The following is a 25423-nucleotide window of genomic DNA, read 5'->3' on the forward strand; positions in this document are numbered from 1 at the left end:
AAAAAGTGTAACAAAAGAACTTAGCATCACATTGCTAGTAGCGCCAGTAGCATTGTTTGGTAAATTTGTGCTTCTTTTTTTTTAGTTTGGCTAATGGACAAAAAATGTTTGGTTCAAATCTAAATAAAATGCTTTTATCTCCCTATTACTTACATTGTTCATAGAATGGATACTACTTTGACAATTCCTTGTACATGAGAGTTGTCCGTCAAATCTTTATTTCACAATGAATGAATTGCATAACAATGAACTGAGCTCAAAGCAAAGCAATTTAATAATACACTTAAGACAATGAGCTCAATCCAGTGATATACTTTGTACTACAGGTCCTTCATGAACATCCTACTGGCCAAAACCATATCTCACAAACATGCCATACTACATGGTTGGATCAGAAGTCCTGAAAAAGACATGAACTTTATTTACATATTTTTAGTATATACACCGGTTAAAACTTTCACAAATTTGTGATAAAATTATTCAGTATCTAGAATCTATCAATCGCTTCATGCACAAATTGATATAGGTTGAGTACCCCTCTGTCAGAAATAAGAACATACCTCCACCTAATTTTAGTTAACTGATGAAGAAACATTCAAAACTATAAAATGTTATCTAATAGACTAGCTGCAATGAAATCCCAGTTTTCTAAAATGGTACCTAAAACTCAAAAGATTTTAAACTATGCATTTTAAATATTGCAAATATACATGCAATAATAATTCTCAAAAATTCGCTATATTTTTCCTCATTTTGTCTTTTGTTCGAGACTGTATATTGACCTCTAGATGTCTTTTAATTACATCCAGTTTGGCGTGTGTTGATGTTTGATGTTTGATTGTGGTACATGTTATATATCGACGTGGGATTTGTTTATATAAATTAGGCGTGAAATAATTTTGGTTAACTGAAATCCTTTAACTTACTTCCAAATTATTTGGTTAACTGAAATCCTTGAACTTACTTCCAAATTAATGTTAATACTGAGGGAAAAAAGCTACATTGCTAAATAACCACTTTAAAACACATGCAAACTTTTTGAGAGGAAGGCATAATGCATGTAACATCTATTAGATCTTTTTTTAAACCATTCTAAACTACTGATAAGTGATAAAGTTTGTTAACTGTTACTTACCTTCAAAAAGGGGGTTGCATTCACTTTACTACATATACATATAAATATAATCAACAATACTGAGTGCAACACCTAGGATAAATAGAGGATTGTTTTGTAAGAATAGTTGCTGAAATAAGCAGGCAATATTCAAAGTAGAATAAAAAATATTACAGGACTGTGTTTTAAAGTAATAAGCATTGTGCAGGGCTCACGTTACCATGCTACTGGGGCGACAAAGTCGCTTTCCCGGTCGCCACTTCGCTTTGACCGACCTTCAAAAGCGAAATCTAGTCGCCCTGTTGTTTACGATACTCGCTTTCGTCATCGGCAATATTCAACATTTACCAAGTCGATGAAACAGCAATTTTTCATTTGAAAGTAAAGAAATTCAAAGACGTAAACAATTTATTTTCTTTAGGGGGTTAAAGCATTGATTTTAAAGTTGGTTGCATGTTATTTTCATAAAGACAATTTTTTTATCACTTCTGGTACTTGTTACTCAATTGTAGATCATATCATTCTAACTTTCGGCAAAATAAGCTTGTTACTTCATTAGAACGTGATGAAATTAAAGATTTCTTGCTGTTGTGCAAAACACTGTGCTGTTGCGCAATACTTAGTAAATCTGTCGTCAGACTATAAACAAATAAAGTTCAATTAATTCCTAGTCATATTAGAAATTTATGAAACTATAAAGGTAGCTTGCATCAATAGATATAAACAATTCACTTAAGTTTCATGAGAATTGCTGACAGCATTTTTGAGCTATTGTCAGAAAACTGGAAAATCACCCCTTTTTTAATAAATAAAACCCCATAACTCAGAAATGTAAAATGTAAAATTTATAAAATTTTAAACAGAGCTTACATCAATATAGATATAAACAATTCACCAAAGTTTCATACGAACTGCTGAAAGCATTTTTTATTTTTGTCCGAAACTGGAAAATCCCCCCTTTTTTCATGAATAAAACCCCACAACTCAGAAATGTAAAATCTAAAATATATAAAAATCGAAAGGGAACTCATGTCAATAGATATAAACAATTCACCAAAGTTTTATGCAAATTGGTTAAAGCGGTTTTGAGTTAATGTCCGACATGTTGACGACGGACAGACAGACGGACAACGGTATACCATAGTACGTCCCGTAAACGGGCGTATAAAAATGACAGGGTGTCATACCACACCAAAACCTTCTGAAAGAAACACTAAAGTTGGCAAACAAATTTTTTTTTTTTTCATTGACAACCCTGTATAACCTTGCAGCACTATCGAGTCTACATACATTACCTTGTATATTTCATGTACATTGAACTTAAAAATATGTGGTCATTGTCAAAATTAGTTATGTCAGTTATAATTTACACATTTACTGAAACATGCCAGAGAAGTGCATGTACAAACTTTTGAATTTAATCTGCAAACTGGGAAAGCCATCCTTTTTTACGAATAAAATCCCACAATTTATTAAATTGAAAGGGAGCTTGCATCAATAGATATATATAAACAATTAACCAAAGTTTCATGACAAATAACAACTGCTTAAAGCATTTTCGAGTTAATGTCCGAAAACATGGAAATCCCCCTTTTAGAATGAATAAAACCCCTTACATTGTAACTGGGTAATGTAAATTCTAAAATTCCAAAACAATCTAAAGGGAGCTCACATCAATACATAAATACAATCCCATATAACTCTGAAACGGGAAACCTAAAATTTATAAAATAATCAATTCACAACAGTTTCATGCAAATTGGTGAAAGAGTTGAAGAGTTGGTGAACAAAGCATTTTAGAGTTAATGGGCGTTCATGAAAATCCCCCTTTTTTAATGAATAAAACCTCACATTTTGAAAATGTATATTATAAAATTCCTAAAAATCTAAAAGGGAGCTCACGTCAGTAGATATAATCAATTCACCAGAGTTTCATGCAAATTGGTGAAAATATTACTGATTGATTGATTGATTGTTGGTTGCTTAACGTCCAGTGGCAAATTTTTCATGCATATTCAGGACGAGAACAAATTAACAATAAATACAATAGGTAGGTTATTTAAACGGGGCGTCCGGGATTAAGGTCGGAGAAATTTAGACTGCCACGGGAAATGAGGGTATATTGGATAGGGACAGAAATTTAGCCTTGCAACTGGTCACCTACGGACCCCTCAAAGAGTTGTTGCAAGGGTTCTTAACGTGCAAAGAGCGTGGCACTCTCTTTACACGAGGCATCGGATTTAACGTCCCCATTCTGACCGGACGTGGCTGCAAATTTGTACATCCCGCACAGCCAAACGGACGCCCCACTTTAGCAAGGGTTTTACTGCCGGTCGGAGGAAGACCAATGGTGACCATACTTCTATTCCCCAGTCACCCTTGGGGGCGAAAATATTACTGAGTTAGTGAACAACATGCTAGAAACAGACAGATCAGGGCAGACAGACAGACAAAGGCATACCATATTTCTCATGAACAGGCGTATGAAAACTGCAGGGTACCATTCCAGGCCAACACCCTCTGAAGGAAACACTATAAGGGAGCTTCCTTTCCATTTTTATGGGGGAAAAAGGGGGGGGGGGCTTGGATGAAAAAAAATTTTCCTGCATTTTTTTTTAGTTCGAGATGTAATCTGTCCTGCCTTTTTATTTTTCACTCTTTTTTGTCCTGCCTTTTTTTCTATTAGTTTATCCCGATTTGTTTACATCAAATGGTAGCTCCCTAAGTTAGCAAACAAATTATTTTATTTTTACATTGACAAACCTGTATAACCTAAGTCCTTGAAGCAGTATTAAGTTCATGTATTATCCCGCATATTATTACATGTACATTGAACTAAAACAAATTGTGGTCATTGTCAAAATTATAGTTTACAGTTTACTTTTCCAATGCTTTCAATTTAAGATTAGGGCATTTTTGTCATTGGAATTGAGTTTTGAAGTCGGAGATTACTCTAACCTCCGACTGTTTTGCGACACCAGCTAGGGCAGTGGGACTTCAGCTGGTCCCATATCAGATAGATGATATTTGCCTGTCCGAAGTGGAGTGACTGGATTCATATAAATCAAGCCTCAATTTATTCATTTTTCTCTTCAATAGTAAGTTTGATCAACCTGCCACCCGTTATCTTCTCATATTTGGACAGTTTTCACATTGACCCATCAATACTGGCATTTTAGAGGGTATGAATGCCCTTTACCGTCAGGCGTCAAACAGTCATTTTCGGTTACCGTTAGCATCAAATTGGTTAACATTTTACCGTGATTCGTCAACATATCCTTATCGTGATTCGTCAGAGGTCTCAAATAATTATCGTTACCGTTATTTTTGGGGAAAAATTAACATGATTCGTCAAAATCTATTTTTTTATCGTCTTGAAGAAAGTATTTTATCGTCATGCACCAAAAATTACCGTTAACGTCATTTGGCAGGATTTTTTACCGTTATTCGTCATGAAGGTACCCCAATTACCACCCTCATTTTAACTTTCACTTTATAAGAATGTCACATGACCAACATTATGGGAACTGATTTAAGCAAATGACCCATATTCCATAGGAAAACATAATCTATATAAATCGAGCCTCAATTAGTTCATTTTTCTCTTCATTAAAGTAAGTTAAATCGACCTGCCACCCGCTATTTTCTCATATTTGGACAGTTTTCACATCGACACATCAACACTGGCATTTTTACTTTAACTTTAAAAGATTGTGACATGACCAACAGAAAAAGTAATTTTACAATGCATTACATGTATGAGAGCTGATTTATGAAAATGACCCTTATTCAATAGGAAAACATAATCTAACACCTCGTTCATTTATGATGCAAATAAGCTGAATGGCCGAGTGTGTTCAATTTGAAAATAGAGAGTTAAAATGCCGGAATCGCAAAAACAGATGTTGGACACCAGAGTAATCTCGGACTATGAGTATGAGTTTTGGGCAATTTGCAAGGGGGGGAGGGTTCAAGGGCAAATGCTCTTTAAATTATGCATGTTTCAAAAATTGGGGATAAATTACACAGAGAGTTGAGTCATTTTTTTTCAGACTTAATTCAAATAATGACTAATGCAGAATTACCTTCTAATTCTATAAAAAAAATTCACAACTACTGAACAGGAACAATCATGGTACTTTTTTACCTATGAAACTACACTATGACATCTATCGATGATCTGATCTGCAAAACCTACAAACAGACACAGAAATATCATCAAATAGTGAAATAAAAGATTGATTGCACCTTGTATCTATGGATAGTTCCGACACGTGTTACATGGGGAGCCCGTTTGTTTACAAATAAAAATGTCACGTGATCACGCAATGACCGTCACAAATTTTTATCACACAATATTACTGTACTTACACAATTCACAAATGCATAACCCATTTATCTTGCGGACATGCAATGGGAATGTGCACGGTCATCAAAAACTACAAAAATATTGCAAGTACAGTTAATGAAGAAGTTATTTCATCAAATACTGAAATAGATAAGATTTTCACTCATGACACAAATCGACTGGGTGTCATCGCCATTGATAAATGGGATTAAATTGACCGCCAAGAAGGTGTAGAGAACCACCTCTGGAGAACCTTAACATTAATAAGTAATACTCACCAAAATTTCTCTATAATTAACGCTATTTTCTGTTGGAAAATTTCAGAAAGATGCTGATAAACTTATTTGGTGACACAGATTATTTTCTTGTTTTGGCGCGAAATATATTCTTACTCTTAATGCTTGACGTAACAAAATTTGTATAGAATTATATTTAACTAAAGCTCAGCGTAAATATGCAGAAGCATGACAATACATTAATAATAAAATGTGTAAATATTTCTGTAAAAGAACATAATTTTACCAGTATACTTCACTTAGAATTACATTTGAGCGCAAGAAAATCTCTATGTGAATCGGCTCGGGATCAAAGTTCAACATATCAACGGAATTTTTTGCGTGTACTTGCGTTGCTTTAGATCGAGGCCACAGCTTTTCAACCAATCGGGGAATGTTTACTTGGGGCATACATCTATTTTTACTGCATGTTTCGACATGTTTAAATCGGGATTATAGAAAAATGGAATGTTGTTGGTAGATACAGAACAGAAAATGATTAATACTTTTAGCAAAAGATGAATTGGATCGGGGTTCTGTGTATTCACATTATTTGTACAACTCTCCTTACTCTTGGGAAGCGTGTGCTTTACATCGAGGCTTGCGTTGCTTTACATCGAGGCTTTCGTTGCTTTACATCGACGCCATAGTAGTTCAACCAATCGGGGAATGTTTATTTGGGGCATACATCTATTTTTACTGCAGGTTTTGGCATATTTTAATCGAAATTAGAGAAAAATGGAATGATGTTAGGAGATATAAAACAGAAAATGATAAATATTTTTAGCAAAAGATGAATTGGATCGGGGTTCTGTGTATTCACATTATTTGTACAACTCTCCTTACTGATGGCAAAAAATGGAATTTCCGTGACCTAAATGGTTCGCGAAAATTAATATTTTTATATATATATAGTAATAATATGAAATTAAACAGACCTGGAAAAATCCAATAGCACGAGTTCGCTTAATCTATTTATATCTTTATTTATGTTTACATCGCTTATATGGTCATCGGATGACTTTGGAGGTCAACTCGATAGTTAATAAGATGGCGTCTAGACTAAAATACACACGAAACGAAGCTACGTGTTATCATGCCCATGTCCTGTTAACTGTTTATTTTAGACTTTTAATGGTTTGGATAAATGTTTTACATTGTTATAAATCAAATATGAGAATTTGAGTCAAATCGGTGAACATAAATTTGACAGCTAGTGCCCCTTTAAGAAAATTAAATGAAAAAATGGGATCACCATATTTCTTTTTTGTTGTTATAAAACAAAATAAGAAAATTCACTATACATATTTTTTTACAATCAAACTATCTGAGTTACCTCCCCTCATAAGGTTAAGGTTGGAAAAATAATAATACACAAAATATTTTTAAATAATATTAGATAAAACACACCATTTTCTTCACTTAAATGAATATTCTTACAAATAAATTGTAGTCCTGTCTCAAAATTTGCTTATTTCATAAAGAGTTAGACTTATTTTTTTCTGCTATTTTACGATCTAAGATGACGGGGACCCATTAACTAACTTAATTAAATACTTTAGCATTACTTTGATTTGAGCCAGGTCACCGAAGTTGTTCTTTGATCTGCCATACGACATATCTACGGACAGACTTATTAAGGATAATCTTATGACCGTCCTGTGGCATGTCTGAGGATGCACATCGAATCGATCATTATCATTTTTATCAGAAGCATTTTTTTTTTTGGATTATCGCCATATGCATTAAGCAAGGCTTTAAAACTGATTTGAATGACTGTATTCAAAAGTGCTTGCTTTATTTGTTTAGGTCCGCTAACGTAAACAATTTTGCAATTTCAAGACCTTATTAAGTACATTTTTTGTTGACCTTGTATTGTGTTACCAGTTTTATTTAATAATCCTTTGACCCAGGTTTTCCAAAACTGAAAAAAAACACCCACGTGACAAGAATATCGATGTAAGTTGACCGTATTATAATATCCCGGGTAGTATAATTTAAAAATATCCCTCAAATAAGAAGTATTTTTAGCCAATACCCTCCTATCGGGATCATTTAAATCAGGCATTCCAAAAGAATTGCAATAAAACATAAGCGTATTAAACAATGTATAGTTTTGAAAGGTCATAAATGTCTTCAGTATATCCATTGTTCGTCGCTTAATAAAAGATATGTAAATAACGTGCGCTAACATTAAGGTTTACATCACTAATCTATTATCATCGCAGAAAACTTGTTTTATTTTATTTTTTGTAGTCTGGTCCGATTACTAATAAATTTCAAGATATTTTGTAGAAAGAGCTTCTCGTAGCATCACAAATAAAATACGAAAATAAAACAAATTCACCATTACATAGACTTCTTAGCAAAATTGACGCATGTTTTGAATATGGCTACGGCATACTTTCATTTTTCCATCTTGCTTAAAGATGTCTTGATTTTTATTTGAATTGTCATACATGTAAACGAAAGGTAACAGACATGATATCCAAAATGTGATTCGTACACTTTCTTTGATTTCGAATAATTTTTCAAACACAGCATCTTTTTCTTTTTATGAAAATTTATCTAAGCAATCGTTTACTTATTTTTGATAAATGATACTTTTAGATATTTTTAAAAATAGCAGCCCATACGTACTATTGGTGCAAATGAGTTGTGGTACTAAAGGACGCATTTTGGGGTGAAGCGGATTTCTCTCCTTATTTCCCTTGTATTTTTTTTATATGTTAAGCCCCATTATTTCAGATAAAACTATACCATATTTGTGTTGAAGAATAAGATAAAAATTTAGCTTTTTCATGAAATTTGTAACTTCTACTTTTTTTGGTCTAAAGACGAATTAAAAACACAGAGATAGCCAATATATGGATATGAATGTTACTGTCGTTTCCTCATTTCTTCTTAACTATGAACATGTTTTGACTGCTGAATTTCTTGCAATTGGCTTTAGATATCTTTATGAAATTTGGAAGTTAAATAAAACTTTTATTCCATTTTGTCATCATGTTGTCGTTTGACGTTGACACTCATTTTTTCTTTTGTTATATTTATGTATAAAAGAAGTAGGTTAATTTTAAAACGACAATTATAATTTAGGTGAAAATGTAATAACACAAAAATGGTGCGAACTGTTTTGTACCAGTATTGTTTGGGCTGTTGTTAGGAAAATCTAACCCGAAACGTTCATTTAAATCACGTTGTATTTCTTGCATTTCATTCGACTATAGGATCGCAATTGTTATTTTTAAATAGGAAAACACGTTTGCATAAATTAGTTTGCACAATTTTTGTTTCACAAATTAATAGGACACTGTCGACTGAGATTTAAGATTTAAGGTAATTTTTTCTGTATACTTGTGAGATATTGCATTTTGGTAAATATAATTCTAAAACGATTGAGTTTTTATTGAATTTTGAAAAAAGCCTCCAATAAACAAATTCATATAAAAAAAGAGATTGTTATGCAAAATGCACTTATATATATTCAGTTTTCAGTAAAAAATATTATAAGTTTTTTTTAACTTCAAAGTTTAAAAGACGAATTCAAATCACACTTTAAAACATGCGTTAAATCATATCAGAAACTATCTTTCCATTCTTTTTTAGTTTAAACATATTTTATTTGCATAAACACATATTGGATTAGACACATAGACTTATAAAGTCTTCTCCATTTGAAATTGAGAATGGAAACGGGGAATGTGTCAAAGAGACAACAACCCGACCAAAGAGCAGAAAACAGTTCAATGCCACCAATGGGTCTTCAAGACAGCGAGAAAATCTGGCACACGGAGGCGGGCTTCAGCTGCCCCTAAACAAAAATGTGTACTAGTTCATTGAAAATGGACGTCACACTAAACTCCGAAACATATAAATGAACTAAAATTAAAAAAAACAACATACAAGTCTCACAAAGGCCAGAGGCTCTTGACTTGGGACAGGGTCAAAAATGCGGCGGGATTAAACATGTTTTGTGAGATCTCAACCATCCTCCTATACCTCTAGCTAATGTAGAATAAACAAAGCCACAGCAATACACACAGTAAAACTCAGTCTAAAAGAAGTCCGAGTCCGATGTCAGAATAGGTAACAGAAGAAACTAAGAAAAATGACAATGATAGATAAATAAAAAAAGGACTACTAGCAGTTACTGACGTGCCAGCTCCAGACCGCAATCAAACTGATTGAAAGATTATGTCTTCATCACATGAAAATCAAGCACAATCCCTCCAGTTAGGGGTTTAGTATCATACCATCATAATATATATGAGAAGAACATAACCCGTATCATGCCAAAACTGGTTTTAGAATAAATGTGTTTATTTCCTATGCAAAGACCCTATTAGTGAATCAATATTAATTCCAAAATATGCCATCTTTAATGACCTGACAACAGTATTGTAACTATATCCCTTCTGAATAAGTCTGTTTAAAGGTTTGGTTAGCTCTTGAGGTGAATGACGACATTTTTGTGCTTTGTATAGAATATTACCATAAAAGATTTGATGTAAAATACCTGATTTACCAATTTACAATGCAATATGTAAGAGCATGCATACAACAACATCTGATACAAAAATTTAACAATACTTTTAGATATTTGGATGATATATTGGCTCTCAATAATGACAACTTCAGTATGTATACCAAAGAAATTTATCCTGTTGAACTTACTTTAAATAAAGCTAATACTAACAATGACCACTGTCCTTTCCTCGATCTTGATATCTATATCATTAACGGGAAGCTTAATACAAAAATTTATGATAAAAGAGATGATTTTTCATTTCCTATCGTTAATTATCCATTTTTAGATGGTGACGTTTCCTTGTCACCATCTTATGGTGTTTATATATCTCAACTTGTACGATTCGCTCGTGTATGTAACAACGTATTAGATTTGAGCGAGAGAAATTTATATATTACTGAAAAATTATTACACCAGGGTTTTCGATACCATAAACTAGTCAAAACATTTACTAAATTTTATCATCGGTATAAGGACATCATTCGTAAATATAACTCAACATGCAGACATCTTATACGTTCGGGTATTTCACATCCAATCTTTTATGGTAATATTCTTTACAAAGCACAAAAATGTCAGTATTCACCTCAAAAGCTAACAAAACCTTTAAACAGACTTATTAAGAAGGGATATAGTTACGATACTGTTGTCAGGTAATTAAAGATTGCATATTTTGGCTTTAATATTGATTCACTTATAGGGTCTTTGCATCGGAATTAAACATATTTATTCTAAAACCAGTTGCTGGCATGACACGGGTTATGTTCTTCTCATATATTTTATGACGGTATAATACTAAACCCCTAACAGGAGGGACTGTGCCTGATATTCATATGATGAAGACATAATCTTTCAATCAGTTTAATTGAGGTCTGGAGCTGGCATGTCAGTAACTGCTAGTAGTCTGTTGTTATTTATGTATTATTGTCATTTTGTTTATTTTCTTTTGTTTCCTATTCTGACATCGGACTCGGACTTCTCTTAAACTGAGTTTTACTGTGCGTACTGTTGTACGTTTGTTTTTTTCTACATTGGCTAGAGGTATAGGGGGGGGGGGTTGAGAGCTCAAAAAACATGTTTAACCCCGCCGCATTTTTGCGCCTGTCCCAAGTCAGGAGCCTCTGGCCTTTGTTAGTCTTGTATCATTTTTAATTTTAGTTTCTTGTGTATAATTTGGAGTTTAGTATGACGTCCATTATCACTGAACTAGTATACATATTTGTTTAGGGGTCAGCTGAAGGACGCCTCCGGGTGCGGGAGTTTCTCTCTGCATTGAAGACCCATTGGTGGCCTTCGACTGTTGTCTGCTCTATGGTCGGGTTGTTGTCTCTTTGACACATTCCCCATTTCCATTCTCAATTTTATTACATAATACTTCAACGTTTGCATAAATTGGACAGAAATGTAAGTGGCGAAAGAGAAGAAGAAAGAAAATAAAAAATAAGGACAGAAAAATGCACACCAAAAATAACAACAAAATAAAGTAAAACAGCAACCAAAAAAACAAAAATAAATGAGAAAACATTTGAAGTCATACTTTTAAACGATGGACATCAGTTAAAATTAGTCAGTTCGTTCTTATAAAAGCATGCACTGAAATAAGTTGCTTGAAAAGATATTCGGCTGATATGTTCAAATGATGTCGACCAATATATTGCTTTTCTTAAATATACTCTCTTTCGCTATGCATTCATTTTACAAAAATAAAAGTAATGGGGAGGTTTGTGCGAAGTCTGGGTATCTGTAGCATGTGTTTCTATTTTTGTTTGTCTTTGTGTGTACGTCATGTTTTGGAGGGGTCGGATGTTGCTGAGGGGTGCGGAATTTTGAACTGCCAAATGTATTTAGTTATAACTGATTTCCTTTTTATGTTTTATAAACTTATTAAATTTTCTGTACTTACACTTTTTATAGACTCATACTTTCAAAAGAAAATTCTAATATATTGTTGATGTTCAAGCGTCAGTCCCTCCTTAATCATATTTTAGTGTGACGCTAATAGGCCTACTCTGGAAACATCTGTAAGGGGAAAATGTGCTAAAAATCTTTAAAATTGTTACAAAATTTGTTAGCATCTGGTCCAAAATTGAATTCTTTCATGATAATTTCTCCTGTGTCATATTTAGTGTCATTGCAGACATTTTATTTTATGAATGACCAAATATAGAAATCAATGAGATAGTTTCCATTAATTTGAACATATCATTAATATTGCAAATAGGCCCTTTCACGGTTATTGCAGCCATGTTGGATAGGGGGAAGATTTTCATAATGGAGGTAAAAATGGTTTGAAAAATACGGGAGAACATCATGGAAACAGAACAGTTGCATGTAAACATGCATAGGATTTCCCGTCCTTTCATACTATTTCCACCTCTATCCCTAAAATCTGTCCTCTATTCGGCAAGGTGTCCAAAAGAAGGAGGTATGATAAGGAAACATTTTTAGTCTTTGAGATATCATTGTTTATATTTTTATTGTGTTATATATGCATTTCATTGAAAACGGCAAAATCTGCCAACATATCCTCAATCTGAAATATGTTCATTAATATCTAAATATGGACTATTGCCATATAAACAGATTATTTTCATACGAAACATATATGGTAATGTCTAATTTGGACTAAAAAGATCTATTTCAAAATAATTTTTTAGAGTTTTTAGTTTTTGTCGTTAACGACAAATTAAGTATAGTTTCATTTGTATATCGAAATACAATTTATTTTATATCTTATCATAATATGCAAGAAGATAATAAAAGTTTTTTAAGATTTTTATGATTTTTAAGATTTAGCCAGCGTTTTAAGTGTTTATGGTAACATACTTATTTAACCCCGCCACATTATTAATGTGCCCGTCCCAAGTCAGGAGGCTGTAGTTCAGTGGTTGTCGTTGGTTCATGTCTGTCATATTTGTTTTTTGTAAATTGTTTTGTTATATATTAGGCCGTTAGTTTTCTCAATTGAATTGTTTCATATTTTTCATATCGGGACTTTTTATAACCGATTATACGGTATGAATTTCTTCTCATTGTAGACGGCCGTACGGTTGCCTATAATTGCTTACATCCACTTTATTTGAACTTGGTGGATAGTTGTCTCATTGGCAATCATTCCACATCTCCTTATTTTTATATTGAATAATGAAGCACTCGATTACGAAAGACACTAAAAAAGTTAGAAAAAAAATATAAGGGCATAGATGAAGAAAGAAAAATAATATGCTTCTGAGAATACTTTTTATGATTTGTGAATTTCGTTAATTTCGTTAATTTTGTAAAGACTTTGCTCAATTTTCGGGTAAAAGTGGAGATCTTACAGTATTTGTCGATTTGCAAAATTCATGAGTTACGAGAAATTAAGTTCCAATCTGCCTAAGAATCAGGCAGTGGTGAAAACATGACAAATAAAAACCACTCAAGTTTACATTAATTTAAGTTAAAAATGTATAACTGTGCACGAATATAACTTTGTTTCCTTTTTCTGTTTTGGTAATTCAAGAGATAGTTTGGTTGAAATGCACTGGAAACTACCAATTGAGGGGAGCTAACTCCGTCATTTGCTATCATTCTAAACAAAAGTTATCTAGAGATTTCTCGAAATACCAGACACGCAGAAACGAAAGACCTACCATTTCTAACTCAGGATGAAGGTAACTTCAAATTAGAATGGTTAGGTCAGAGGTTTTTTTTTTCCTGTCATGTTTTGAAATTCTTCTAAATTGCCTGATTCTTACAAAGACTGGCACTTTATTATAAAACAACAAAATTGTAATCGTTAATTTACTTTAAGATATATATTATGATAAAGGTGTTTATACATTTCAATTTCAAAATGTATTCCTTAAATTAAGATTGTTGTCTAATTCAAGCCGATTGGATATTGTTTCGAACAAATACTGGTACAAAGTCTTTCCAGCGTCCAGGTTCGAAAAGACAACAAAGATTCTATTTTTTTAGTGCTTCATAGTTGTAAAATGATTAATTTCAATTTAACAAAGACATAGAAATGAACATGGATATATCACTGTAGGACTAACTCTGGCACATCCCCACATTTAGTAGATACGAATAAGGGGAGGTTATTGGTAATGGTTCTATGAGACAGCAAAACAACACCACACACAAAGTCCTAAAGACATTTTGTGAGTATATAAATGAAATCAATGAAAAAATTCTACCATTTAAAATCAACAGTTTAAGCATGCAGAAATCAATGTAACAGCAATAAGAATTCTTATATATTTTCAGCATTCGAACTGAATAATTAAATGCAACAGGAATCAAAATGCTACACAGCTCAGTACTGCTGACTATATTCATAACATTTGTAGCATGTTTAGAAAAAACTAATGGTAAGTATTTTCCTCTTTTTCTCTGTCATTGAGGAAACTATTTCCTTATCGCAATGGAACATGATAAAACGAATTCCCGAAAGAACACCGTTTTTGGCATGGTGAATGGTATGAAATGTTCATCCTGGAAGACGAAATCCATCAAATTTCAAGACGAAGAATATAAATAACAGCACCGTTCATTGATAAAGTAGTTATATCCTTGTATTGTGTTATAATCAATTGCAGAGTGAATGAGCAGGCTATGATATGCATTGTAATTTGTGGTGATTAGATCCCAAATTTTGTAAGGAAGATCCACCATGAACCCCTCTAAAACTGAACATGAACTCATGTGTATTAGAAAATATACCGGTGTAGATGGAAGTTATGCTTTTAACCCCTATACAAGAGGACAATAATATTAGGATTAAGATCACAATTAAGCAAGCTTTTATATCTTTTAACGGTTTTGTTGAATTTCATATATATACTTCTATGACTGCAGCATGATTTGATTACACTTCTTTTTTAATAAAAAGAAACTTCAAGAAATCTCGAAAGCACCAAAAAATGATTATCAAAAGTTAATATACCGGAAGACAAACACCCTTTCCGTATAATTCATCAACCCAATATAAAAAAAATGGCATCAACTCAAAATTTCGATGTGACTAAAATGACAAAGTTCGTATCTGAGGACATTTATTGTTTTCATATAGATTGTATCAAACATTGCCTCCTTTTACGTGAAAGGTAGGGGATCAGATCGTAAACCTTGGCTAGCGAAGATGCCATTTACAATGAGAGAATGTCAATGATAAAACCGGATATTGGTGCTAAATTTTTTTTTTTTTACGGTAGGTACCTTTATCATAAATATCGGAACAAATGGTCGAATTTTCATATGTAACAGCAGTACTAGTGTGTCATCAACAATCTGTTCCTATAACTGGAATGACCAAGATGCTTCAGTTATATACAAACAAACAGGAATGAGAGACAATGGAAGAGCAACATACCCTGCTCGGGAACACACATATGAAAGGAGTGTTTTATACAATGTGCGGGAACAGAAAATAAAATTACAGAATGTTTATAAGTAAACAGTCATAATATAGGCATGTTTGAATCCCCATAGGATGCTGGAGTTGAGTGTTATAGTAATGGTATGTAGACTGTGTGTACTCTCAGATTTGTACTTAATGTCTTCATTGTATTTGGTTTTTTTTTGTGTGCTTTGAATCGATCTGATGAAGTAACATTATCTGAGTGAGTTTTGTAGTTTGTTCTTATGTTGTGCTGTTACATCACTTTTCCAGGTTAGGGGAGTATTGGGGGCCTTCAATCATGTGTAACCCCACTTCGTTCTGTATTTGCCAGTCCCAAATCAGGAACCTTTTATTTAGTGGTTTTTGGTTGTTGCTGTATTACATATTTGTTTATCGATTGTATTAACATTTTGTGAATGAATTAGATGAAATCAGGCCGTTCGTATTTTCGTTTGAATTGTTTTACGTTTGTCATGTAAGGGCCATTTATAACTTGACTTGATATGCGATATGGATTTTACTGCTTGATGAAGGCCGTACAGTTACTTATAGGTGCAAACTTCTACGTCATTTGGTCTCTAGTTGAGAGTTGCCTCATTGGCAGTCAAACTGCTACTTATTTCTATTCTGTATTGGAAATACAAGTGAAATTGCTAAAAGAAATAATTGAAGCAGCATTTGAAATAATCCAACTTTAATTGATGGATCATGTGAAACAAACAAAAATAACTTTTGTTTCTTTAAGTGTAAATGTTTTTCTTGATTTCCGTGTAAAATATAAATATAAATCGAAAATAGCAAAATCTGATTAAGATAAGAATAATTTCTAAAAATTGAGCCGTGACGATTCAACAGGGTTATCATATCCTGCTATAATTTCATCACCCATTAATCCTGTCAAATTCATCAGATTAAGCTATATTATCCTTGAAATGCAAACATTAACTGTAAAGAGACATGTAACTCTAGTCCATAACGCAAATGAAAAACAAAAATGAAACAAGAAGACAAATTTTTCTATTTAAATACAGACCGAAGACTTGAGACAGAATACATGATTGTAGCTTGGTTTCATAATTCGTATCTGACTTCTGTATAATCACAATTATAAATACTTATTACAGGGTATGTTATTTGATATTCAAACATGAAAGGCATCTTTGTTGAAAACATTTTGAAATAGCTTTAAAAAATTAGATACATATATTTCAGTATAGAGTGTATTTATAATTGTGATTCTTTTCGACACTTGCTGGACCTTTGATGCCTTATTTTGATATCAAACGAAGAAAAGTAACGTTGATGTCATCTCTTAGACAGTTTTACAGACGCCGCCTTCTTTCTTTTCTTTTTTTTTTGCTTTTGAGAATATATGTCACAATTTACTACGGATATGCTCCACGTGCTGTCTCCATAATCAAGTCATCAATTTCTTATAAATGACTTGCCATGAGTAACACGGTAAATGTCACGCGTGTATTGTTCCTTGTACATTTTCCATTGTAACATCGGTCCTTTCTAGTGCATAACAGGTATTTTATGTAAGCATATAATTTTAAACTTAAATCAAGAAGCATATATTCGAGATGGTAATTACCCTTTTATTGAACTGCAAAAAGGTATATAACTTGTCTTTAATTGTTACAGGTAATACTTCAGTGCAAGTAGGATCTGATGGTCGTGTACTTTTGTACAAAGCAGAGACAGATAATACTTCATCAATATGTTCCTACAATTGGGACGATCAAGATGCTACTGTTGTATGCAAGCAAACTGGAATGGGAGATATTGGTAAAGCAACATATATCGATCGGGATTACAATTTCAGTAGGAGTATGTTTAACGTTTACTGCACAGGTAACGAAACCGATCTATCAGAGTGTACATATGACACCAGTGACAGTATGGGAATGTGTGATTATGTGCAAGATGCTGGAGTTCATTGCATCGATACAGGTATGTTTTCGTGATAAGTGGTATCTAAACATGACCAATGCCATTATGATTATAAAATTTACAGGCACGAACTTGTTGCTATAATTTCCGTTGTTCAATTCAAAACCATAAAAAGAAAAACATATTGGAAAAAAGAAGCATCTATCAGTAGGTGTACCACCTTTTAATTCCGTGTATAAGAAAAAAAGCCACATACAATGCTCAAGTACAATAATTAAATATATTTCATTTCGTTTGAAATTGGGGTTTTGCCGTTTGCTATTTGTAGGACTTATATATAGATGGGATCTAGTATAACTAGTTCTGCAACAGTATTTACGATTTATAAAATTTAATGTTAGGTGCATAAGGCACGAGAAAAGTTTTGGGCGGTTTCTACGAGTAGGTTTTTATGCTACTATATAAAGTTTGGTATTTACATGTATTAGTATCGAAGGTGCTCGCAGTTACGTCGAATCGAAGATAGTCACATGATCATATATACAGTTGCTGCTACGTTAATTACGTGTAATTATAATGTGTTTGAAAGGGGAAAAACTGTACGATTTTAAAAATAAAAAGTATATAGCAAGAAAAAATAATATGTTACTGCGAGAAACTAATGCTATTTCTGCGTTTGTCTTGTTTATAGCCAATTGAATTAAGAGTAGATATACTTTAAATTCAGACAGAAAGGCGAGGGGGAATTTGAAGATAGTAAAATATTAAGTTTTCAGTTTATTCAATTAGTAGTCGGGTATACTTAATTTTACATGTTTAAATTCAATAAAGAGTGATGATTTGAGTAGTGCTGAAAATTTTTCAGCTCAAAACGAATTGTCATTTTGTCTTTTCAGTTATCGTGCGGTGATAGCCAGAAAAGATTTTACACTAAATAAAGCTAATTATTGTTTATCGAATGGAAGGTATAATATATTTGATTTCTCTTTATAGTTGCAGGTAATATTTCAGTGTTTGTTGGATCTGATGGTCGAGTACTTTTGTACAACGCAGATACTTATAATACTTCATCAATATGTTCCTACAATTGGAACGATCAAGATGCTACAGTTGTATGCAAGCAAACTGGCATGGGAGATATTGGTAAAGCAACATATATCGATCGGGATTACAATTTCAGTAGGAGTATGTTTAACGTTTACTGCACAGGTAATGAAACCGATCTATCAGAGTGTACATATGACACCAGTGACAGTGTGGGAATGTGTGATAATGTGCAAGATGCTGGAGTTCATTGCATCGATACAGGTATGTTTTCTTGATGAGTGGTATCTAAATATTAACGATGTTTATAAGAGTTACATAGCTGAAGTTGTTACTAAAATATATGTTGTTCGGATTAACAGAATCATTACAAAAGCCATTGTACTGATCATTTTGAGTCCTTGTTAACACAAATAGAAAATCCAATGCAATGAAATCTATAGTTTTCCGGGTATAGGATACATTTGTAATACGGATATATTAAATTGTAATCATATTTCAATTACCAAAGATAAATACCGCAATGTAAAGTCTATTGTTACAATCATAAATTTTCGTCGCTGAGGATCAGAAAATACACGATCATTATGTTTCTTGTAGATCAGACCCAATTGGTTTTGGGACCGGATGGTCGAATACTCTTTTATAACACTCAGACAGGAGATATATCAACAGTATGTTCGTACATGTGGAATGACCAAGGTGCTGACGTTGTTTGTAGACAACTGGGGATGGGAGACAGTGGTACAGCAGTCTATCTTCCAAGAGATCACAACTATACAAGAAATATGTATAGCGTAGAATGCATGGGAGGCGAAAAGAACATGTATGACTGTAACTACCAGGTGACTGACTACTCCGGGTCATGTGAATATGTGTCTGATGCTGGTGTTGAGTGTGCTTCCCAAGGTATGTTATACTTGAATGTTAAAAGGAAGAATTTTCTTCCGACAATACACTATGTTATTAAGAACTTAGGGTAAATTTGAACAATTCAACACAAACAGCGTAAAGAATTGAAAATACACTATAAGAGAATGAAAAATAAAAGGATTAACGTATAAACCAGCACATGCATTTCCAGACATAATTTGCATAAGCAAGGGTTTGTATTTTCTTGTGACATTATAAGTTTACATGTTACTCATCTGCATCGTACACTAAAGAAAGATAACAAAATTTGTTAAACGTTTAGTAGTGTTTACTAGCGATGACGTCATTCAGCAGTAATTCGTTAATTAAGATCAAGAGTACATCGAAAACTGTATGAGATAAGTTCTTTCATATTCGGCGATTGATTCTTAAATGCACATAGAGGGAGACAAATTAAGTAGTGTTGAAGAGGATTGACGTCATTTAGCAAAGTTATTAAGAGTTGTTCCCTCGAAAAAGACATACATCAGTAGGTATTCCACCTTTTACCTAATAGAACAAGGATATGTAATGCTCAAGTACAATAACATCTTTATTGAACCTGGTAAAACATTCCGTTTTCAGTAAATTTAAATAGTAGTAGGGTCTTCTTAGAGTTACATCTTTAAATTCAATAAAAAGTGATGATTTGAATAATGCCGATAACTTTCAGCTCAAAACGAATTGTCGTTTTGTCTTTTCAGTTACCGTGCGGTTAAAGCCAGAAAAGATTTTACACCAATCAAAGCTAATTATTGTTTATCGAATGGAAGGTATGATATATTTGATTTCTCTTTATAGTTGCAGGTAATATTTCAGTGTTTGTAGGATCTGATGGTCGAGTACTTTTGTACAACGCAGATATATATAATACTTCATCAATATGTTCCTATAATTGGAACGATCAAGATGCTACAGTTGTATGCAAGCAAACTGGCATGGGAGATATTGGTAAAGCAACATATATCGATCGGGATTACAATTTCAGTAGGAGTATGTTTAACGTTTACTGCACAGGTAACGAAACCGATCTATCAGAGTGTACATATGACACCAGTGACAGTATGGGAATGTGTGATTATGTTCAAGATGCTGGAGTTCATTGCATCGATACAGGTATGTTTTCGTGATAAGTGGTATCTAAACATGACCAATGCCATTATGATTATAAAATTTACAGGCACGAACTTGTTGCTAAAATTTCCGTTGTTCAATTCAAAACCATAAAAAGAAAAACATATTGGAAAAAAGAAGCATCTATCAGTAGGTGTACCACCTTTTAAATCCGTGTATAAGAAAAAAAGCCACATACAATGCTCAAGTACAATAATTAAATATATTTCATTTCGTTTGAAATTGGGGTTTTGCCGTTTGCTATTTGTAGGACTTATATATAGATGGGATCTAGTATAACTAGTTCTGCAACAGTATTTACGATTTATAAAATTTAATGTTAGGTGCATAAGGCACGAGAAAAGTTTTGGGCGGTTTCTACGGGTAGGTTTTTATGCTACTATATAAAGTTTGGCATTTACATGTATTAGTATCGAAGGTGCTCGCAGTAACGTAGAATCGAAGATAGTCACATGATCATATATACAGTTGCTGCTACGTTAATTACGTGTAATTATAATGTGTTTGAAAGGGAAAAAACTGTACAATTTTAAAAATAAAAAGTATATCGCAAGAAAAATAATATGTTACTGCGAGAAACTAATGCTATTTCTGCGTTTGTCTTGTTTATAGCCAATTGAATTAAGAGTAGATATACTTTAAATTCAGACAGAAGGGCGAGGGGAATTTGAAGATAGTAAAATATTAAGTTTTCAGTTTATTCAATTAGTAGTCGGGTATACTTACTTTTACATGTTTAAATTCAATAAAGAGTGATGATTTGAGTAGTGCTGAAATTTTTTCAGCTCAAAACGAATTGTCATTTTGTCTTTTCAGTTATCGTGCGGTGATAGCCAGAAAAGATTTAACACTAAATAAAGCTAATTATTGTTTATCGAATGGAAGGTATAATATATTTGATTTCTCTTTATAGTTGCAGGTAATACTTCAGTGTTTGTTGGATCTGATGGTCGAGTACTTTTGTACAACGCAGATACTTATAATACTTCATCAATATGTTCCTACAATTGGAACGATCAAGATGCTACGGTTGTATGCAAGCAAACTGGCATGGGAGATATTGGTAAAGCAACATATATCGATCGGGATTACAATTTCAGTAGGAGTATGTTTAACGTTTACTGCACAGGTAATGAAACCGATCTATCAGAGTGTACATATGACACCAGTGACAGTGTGGGAATGTGTGATAATGTGCAAGATGCTGGAGTTCATTGCATCGATACAGGTATGTTTTCTTGATGAGTGGTATCTAAATATTAACGATGTTTATAAGAGTTACATAGCTGAAGTTGTTACTAAAATATATGTTGTTCGGATTAACAGAATCATTACAAAAGCCATTGTACTGATCATTTTGAGTCCTTGTTAACACAAATAGAAAATCCAATGCAATGAAATCTATAGTTTTCCGGGTATAGGATACATTTGTAATACGGATAAATTAAATTGTAAGCATATTTCAATTACCAAAGATAAATAACGCAATGTAAAGTCTATTGTTACAATCATAAATTTTCTTCGCTGAGGATCAGAAAATACACGATCATAATGTTTCTTGTAGATCAGACCCAATTGGTTTTGGGACCGGATGGTCGAATACTCTTTTATAACACTCAGACAGGAGATATATCAACAGTATGTTCGTACATGTGGAATGATCAAGGTGCTGACGTTGTTTGTAGACAACTGGGGATGGGAGACAGTGGTTCAGCAATCTATCTTCCAAGAGATCACAACTATACAAGAAATATGTATAGCGTAGAATGCATGGGAGGCGAAAAGAACATGTATGACTGTAACTACCAGGTGACTGACTACTCCGGGTCATGTGAATATGTGTCTGATGCTGGTGTTGAGTGTGCTTCCCAAGGTATGTTATACTTGAATGTTAAAAGGAAGAATTTTCTTCCGACAATACACTATGTTATTAAGAACTTAGGGCAAATATAGAGCCACCATCCTCTATCGTGATCAGCCTAAAAACAACTTTCAAAATAAAAAATGTTCGAAATGTCTGAAAGAAGGTCACCAAACAAAAGATTGTACCAATGATTGGGTATGCAGATCATGTGGACAAGAAGGACACAAACAAAATGCCTGTACCAAGGATACTTTCTCAGACGTCCCCGAACAATCAGATAAAGAAAACAATGAAACAAGTGATGCGGATGATGAAACTTCTGAATCTGAAACTGGCACTGATGCAACACAAATATCCGTCCAAACCAACAATGATGTAACATGTGAAAGTGCATCAGCTACCGGAGTGAGCGGTCATGAAGGCGCATCATCTACTGAACGTGAAGGTGCATCAACTACTGGATGTGAAGATGACAATGGACAGTCGCAATCTATTATCAATCCTGTAGCTGATCCACAAAAACGAAAGAAAATAAAAAAAAAAGAACAGTAATAAAAAGGGTGATCCCAGTCAAGCTCAAATAACCTCATTCATGTCCGGTCATTAGAGCACACAAGAATCAACCAAAAAATCTCAAACTCCATCAAAACAACCTGTTAGTATTACATTTCTGAAGTCCCCAGTAACACCAACTGAGAAGCTTCACGACAAAGAGAGTGATTCTACTGCCAAGAGGTCCAAAACAACTGATACCTAATTATATACATACATGTAGTTAATTTACCTGTGTTTGTATGAGAATAAAAAACACAACAATATGAATATAATGATGTATTAAATTAATATTTTATTATCATTACAGGTATCATTCAACCACATTTAAAAAATTAATAGACCATAAAACTATAAGTCATCATTTAATTCTATATCACTCAATTATCAGTCTATATAATCACAACTAAATATCTCCTCTCTTATTAGTAATTTACAATCCTTTTGTAACTATGTACAATTTCTCACGTCCAGTGGTAAGCAGCGTGTGCACAATCTCAACATCTTTAGATCTTTTTTTTATTATTAAAATTCTTTGTGTCTTTTTTTATCACTTATTGCAAAGCTGCACATGTACATTCACTTCACATATATGTTTTCAAAAAGCTTGTCGGAAACTAACTCTTTCCTATATAATTGTAATAAATCCTTCAATAGTTTTGGTTAAAGCGGATATGGGATTATCATCTGTGAATCCATACACCAAACCTCAAAAGGATAAAGTACACCTACAAAAATCAAAACATAGATCGATTATTATAATTGACACTAAAACATTCATAAGTCATACAATACAAATATTGATCATAAACATACTAGTATTTCACTTAACTTATCAAGTAGCCAACAATACTATGCAACATTGGCTCTGTAAATACCATGTAAATAATAGTCCAGTATGTATTTTTATAGTACATGTAAAAACATTTAACAATTTTGTTTATATAGTGTTTAGTTTAAAGTCATGTTTTTTCTATTAATCATCTTTGTATATATTTTTCTATTGATTGTATTTGCATGTATGTATACAAACTTAATGAGTCCAAAATATTTTTTTTTGGACACAAAGGGGTCTGTATTTCAAGTCACATTGTTGACCCAATTCACGACCTATATATTGAGGTCAGTAACTGATATGTTGTGTAATGTTTGCACATTAATAATCATGATAATTATGGTTGTATATAGATGTACATATATAAAAAATTTAATACTGATAAAAAATGTCATACAAAAAAAACCAACAAAGCAAGGATAAAGATAAAATCTTAAATTCAAATTCATGTGGATTTACAGGTTCAACTTACTTTCAAACTGAACAAAACTCCTTAATTATACTAGCTCACCTTCATAATAATAATACAATATGATACATAAAAACTGTATCCATGTCTGCACCGTAAATACCAACGGGTTACAAAAATCTGAAAAATGAAACAGAATTATTGAATGGGCTAATCAACAAAAATGTAATATAGTATTCCTACAAGAAACTCATTTTACTTACACCTTAGAATCAAAGTTAAAACAAGAATTCAAAGGTGAATTAATTTTAAATAATGGGTTAAGTAATGCAAGAGGGGTGGCTATATGGATAAAAAGCAGATTAAACTACAAGCTTATTGACAAATATAAAGACTCAGAAGGTAGATTCATACTAGTTAATATAGAAATAGATGACAATATATACACCTTAGTGAACCTATATGCACCTAATAATTGTAAAACAAGAAATACTTTTTTTAAATCAGTAAAACAATTAATTGAAGATCATAGTATTGGCCAGTTAATAATTGGGGGTGACTTCAATGACATATTATCTATAAAAGATACCAAGAAAAAATTAGGAAATAAAAAATTTGATAAACCAGTTCATAACCTCAAGACATTGATTAAGAATCTAAAACTAACCGATGTCTGGAGAGGCAAAAACATAAATAAAACCCAATTTACCTGGAGAAGAAAAAACTTATCAGAATCTACAAGAATTGATTATTTTTTAGTAAGTGATGAAGTTAATAAAAATTGCATTTCATGCGATATAAGACCAATAGTACTTCAACACACTGATCATTACGCCGTTTCATTAAAAATCAACATAAATAGAAACTCAAAAGGGCGAGGTTACTGGAAATTAAACAGTAGCATCCTAGATGATAAACAGTATCAAAAAATTATTTCAAAGTTGATTAATACATATAAAACAAAAGCAGAAACATCTCTAAACCTAAATATTTTATGGGATAATTTTAAAGTTGAGGTAAGGGATTATACCATTCAATACTGTAAATTAAAAGCAAATATTAAAAAAGATAATATTGAAATTTTATAAAACACATTAAAAACATTATCTGCTGAAATTGATTG

The 25423-nt window shown here is 32.7% G+C and overlaps 1 protein-coding gene across 1 annotated transcript in view; it reads left to right on the forward strand.

Annotated features, from left to right (window-relative positions):
* Window positions 1–17405: 17405 nt before the first annotated feature.
* Window positions 17406–25423, forward strand: part of LOC127738727 (deleted in malignant brain tumors 1 protein-like) — a 66107-nt gene continuing 58089 nt past the window's right edge. The window contains exons 1-3 of the mRNA XM_052250070.1: window positions 17406–17610; window positions 18544–18858; window positions 19195–19503. Of these exons, the coding sequence (XP_052106030.1) occupies window positions 17433–17610; window positions 18544–18858; window positions 19195–19503 (802 nt within the window). The 5' untranslated portion in view covers window positions 17406–17432. The remainder of the gene's footprint in view (window positions 17611–18543; window positions 18859–19194; window positions 19504–25423) is intronic.

This window comes from Mytilus californianus, unplaced genomic scaffold (assembly GCF_021869535.1).
Source record: "Mytilus californianus isolate M0D057914Y unplaced genomic scaffold, xbMytCali1.0.p SCAF_1, whole genome shotgun sequence".
Classification (NCBI taxonomy): Eukaryota; Metazoa; Mollusca; class Bivalvia; order Mytilida; family Mytilidae; genus Mytilus; species Mytilus californianus.